We start from the raw sequence: 4,479 nt of genomic DNA on the forward strand, positions 1-4,479 counted from the left end.
TTTTTGTCAATATTTAGTATGGAAAGTTCGTCATAACCTGACCTTGCCATAACATTTTCTTGTTATGCGGTGGAATCGGTCCCTTAATTTATAAATTTTAACAAAGCTTTATAAAAATATTTTTAAAATTCCCTTAAATTTTCATAATCGATTGAGAATTGCGGGCTAAAACGTGGACGAAAAATTTCACTTTTCTGCGATTTACAAAGAAACGGCTCGGCCGATCGTAACGCAAAACTGACAAACGATAGTCCTCATCGAGATACATCGAATGGCTTTTAAATTTTTGAAATCGGTCCAGCCGTTTTTGAGAGAACGTGGATTTACGGAAAAAAATCTGTTCACACACACGCACACATACTTTTTCCAAATTTTGTCTCATTCGATTCAGAATGGCTTGAAACGTCGAGAAAACAACATTAGCGAATCGGATTTTTTATGAAAACATAAACTTCTCCTTCGGGAAGTTAATAATAATAATAAAACTTACAATTTTTTATCTTAGTATAACATATGAAAACATTATTAATCCATGGTATGAGTATATGCTCATTGGAAAAATATATATTTTTTAACATCACAAATGGTAAAACACACGAATAAACATGAATAAGATAACAAGTTATCGAAACTATGTATTTACTATTCGGAGTCTAAGATAAAAATGTCACATTTTTCATGAAGCAATTCTTAACATGTGTTCAAATTTACGAGAAATTTAAAAAAGCGATGGGATCTTGTCACTTTTTAAGAAGATTTTGATAAGGAACCACGTGTTTGTTTCGTTCAAGGCCGTGTTGTCGAATCGTTTGTTTATGACCCTGTCGTTATGCAATTGCTGAAAACAACCCCTCAGCGAATCTTCTTTAATGGTTTAAATTATTAATATGTTCGGTTAACATGGTTTTGAATTGTTTGGGATTTTTTGAGTTATTTTTATGTTGATGAAGGCGCTTACTCAGGTTTTGGCTAGTTTCTCCGATATAAAAAAGTTCACAAGTAGATTATAGTAGTATATATATATATATATATATATATATATATATATCTATATATATATAATATATATTAAAAATAATTTAAATTTTAAAAATTCGTTTGTAAACATACTATTGATTAGTTAAACTTTGAAAAATTCATATCGATTGTTAACTTCTCATAGGGAAATTTTTCTGTATATCTTTATTTTAAATGAACATTTTGGAATCTCCTCAGAAAAAATGGATCTGTATATGTGCGGAGACAAATTTTTGTCAACGATTTTGGGAACACCGTTCAACCGATTTGAATAATTCGAAAAACATTCGATTCGTATTGATGGGGAGACGTGCTGATTTGTTTTTGGTAAAGGCAGGTCTAGCCGTTTCGAAGATAAGTAAAAAAGCCATCTGGCCGTCAAAAATGATCATTGGACATATGCACATCAAGTTCGGTACCAATGTTTATCTGATAGAAATTACAGCAATGTGCCTTAAAGCACGATGCCATGCATCACTAGTTTAAAAATCCTAGACCAGAATATTTTCTTTAATATGTAAAGATTGGTAACATATACCAAAAGAAAATTTGTGTCCAAGTTCTATCCATCCAAACTTTTCTGTGCATCACCTGTCTCCATGCATGATGTTAAGTTCAGTATGCGCAACACGATTTACCTTGTCACAATTTTACCATTGTTGTCGCTCGATATAGATAACTAGCCAGTCAACATGTCATAAGGTCAAGGTCGGTTTAGTCGCTCTCTTTATCACAGAGTAAAAAACTCATTTAAATACTTTTCGAGATAATAAAAAAAGTAGTTTGCCGTAATTTCTTTCTTGACTTACACAATGTGAGAAAGATCAAATTCTGAGGTGAGCGGATGGCTGATTATAAATTTAGTTGAAATCCATATGTTTTGGCTAACATCCTAGCCTTCATTCAGTCGAGAATAAAATTTGATATCCCTACATAGTCCAGTCATTTAAGCTTAAATTAGGTAAGAATCTCGGAATTCGAGATATCCAGCTGTAAGTCTGTAAATACTTGTATATTAACACTACTAAAACCTACATATGGTATTGACACCTTATCATATGTAGGTTTTGAGACAACTTTTAGGGTGTCAATATACAAGTATTAACAGATTTACAGCTGGATATCTCGAACTCCGAGGTCAACTTACTTTTATGACTGGACTATATATTAGTATTATTAGACCGATTAATACAAATTAATTTTCATAAATAAACCAATGTCTTAGGCCTATAATATTTTAAAATGTTGGTTATATCATCGCACAAAGTATCATCTAACTAAGTACAGATTTAAATGAATTAATTTCATTTTTTTAATTTAGTACGTATGTAATAAATTACGTCAACCAAAGCAAAAACATTTATTGATAAAATTATCAATTTCGTAAAATAAAACCATATTTTACATCCGATATTATACCAGCACTTATTTATTTCGAAAATTAAATTTTCGCTTTCACTAAAAAATAGTCAATACGGTTACCACCAATTAATATCTGTAAAATATACTTATAATATCTGTAATTGTAAATAAATTAAATTAATTTATTTAACATCTCATTCATTTCGTGTTTTAAACATGTATTTTATTCAAGTGTAAATGACAACTGTAATTAGTAGCGTTCATCTAATGTATCTAATGTAATGTATAATATAAGACTGTAATCAGTCTATCATCTAACTGATTTCGTTTTCTCAAAATATATTTTATTTAAATGTGTTATGTCTATCACATTACATCTAATTGATTCATTCAAAAAAAACGATTGTTATTGTATTCTTAAATGAAAATTGTTATTTTAAATCATATTAAAGTGACTTCACATAGTTATAGTACATATAATATAGCATGTATAATTTTAAACTTCATCTCTCTAAGACTTTGGATACATTTTGAAAAGGAAGTAAGATTAATAATTAATTGCATAACTGACATATTATGGCATGCAATACATGGCCATTTCTTCCAATGCTTCCTTATCGAAAAAAAGGAGCTCCGTTGGCGTCTCCGTCTGCATCGCCGCCAAATAGGGCTGATAGTACCAGATAGCATCCCTGCTCAAGCGCCATGAGCCAGCCCTCAATTCCAGTAACAATAACAGCAACAACCTGATTTTTGGGTTGTGATTCAATTCCAAGAACATCATCGTAAATATTCCGAATATGGAATCTAATTCCTGTCCATAATTCCACTCTATAGCCTCTCCCCGCATGATTAGATTCTTATTAGCATCATTATGTCATTTATTAATCTGGGTTCATCCCATTTCTTTAGCATGTGGGGCCACAACTCTCTCATCATCGTCACCATAAATGCGTCCGAATAAATTTCATCACCTGATCCACTCTTCTTCTGCAGACGAGGTGTCGTCATATTCGTGTGGTAGTTCATTTTTTACACACAATCCAATATTTATTTTATAATCAAATATAATTTTATATTTATTTTGTTTTAATTGAAAGAATGTCAATCGCAAACAAATGAATTTATGGATTCTGAAGTTCGTACAAACAGCCCTCTCGATTTACCAACATTATAATAAATAAAAAAATATTTTAAATTAATGTCAGGCAGTTAGTTCAAATATTGAATATGTTTGGTGCAAGTTTTCTTTCAGCATATAATTTATTTTTCATATGAAATACTAGTTGTACCTGTCTAAAAATAAAGTGACACTACGCGTTCATGTAAAATCCGGGACAGGACAAGGAATATTTATGCGGGGTGACTTAATGTGATTTAAAATAACAATTATTATTTATAGATACGATAAAAACCGTTTTCAAATGTAAAAACACTTGAGAATGTGCACTATGGTGCACTATGGTAAACAAAATTTTGACACATAATTACATATACATTCATTCAAATCTATAGATAATCACTATATAATAAAATCACAATATAATAAAAACCATAGAACATTCTAAACTAATTAATAAAGTTAGAAAGAAATTTGGGAAGCATTCTTGAACAATCTAGAAATTTATAATGAAAATCAAAGATCAATCTAAAATATTCAAAAACTAGTGGAGTGTATGGCATCGTGCTTTAAGGCAAATTGCTGGAACTTCCCGTACCGTAAAGAAATGTTCGAGGAATATTGAATGTTTTCAAATAGATTATTATAAATATTGTAACATTGTCTAATATTTATGAGAATTATATAAACTGAATTGAAAAGTTAAAATTATTTGTTTAAAGTATATTAAAACTTTAGTCAGAATTAAAAATAAAATCTGAAATATTTTCGATATACAAAAAATATATATTGAAAAAAAAAATTGAAAAAAAAAAATTTGAAACAATTTTTTTTTCCAAAATCAATTATTTTGTTAAAACAAGCAGAAAGTTCTTTGAAACATTTAAATCAAACGATTAGTTCTCTCAAAAACTGCCATTTTTTGCACATTTATCTGTATCTTCGAAATGGCTGAGCCTGCCTTTGCCAAAAACTAATAA

At 29.7% G+C, this 4,479-nt stretch overlaps 1 protein-coding gene across 1 annotated transcript in view; it reads right to left on the reverse strand.

The window, feature by feature from the left end:
• LOC113374635 (protein yellow-like) overlaps positions 1-3,390 on the reverse strand; it is a 12,824-nt gene extending 9,434 nt beyond the window's left edge. Inside the window, exons 1-2 of the mRNA XM_026614612.1 lie at positions 3,354-3,390; positions 3,060-3,238 (exon numbers count right to left, since the gene is read on the reverse strand). Of these exons, the coding sequence (XP_026470397.1) occupies positions 3,060-3,238; positions 3,354-3,390 (216 nt within the window). The remainder of the gene's footprint in view (positions 1-3,059; positions 3,239-3,353) is intronic.
• Between the last annotated feature and the right edge of the window lie 1,089 nt (positions 3,391-4,479).

This window comes from Ctenocephalides felis, unplaced genomic scaffold (assembly GCF_003426905.1).
Source record: "Ctenocephalides felis isolate EL2017-DRISC unplaced genomic scaffold, ASM342690v1 CF-g0.4_SCAFFOLD_01886, whole genome shotgun sequence".
NCBI classification, from domain to species: Eukaryota; Metazoa; Arthropoda; class Insecta; order Siphonaptera; family Pulicidae; genus Ctenocephalides; species Ctenocephalides felis.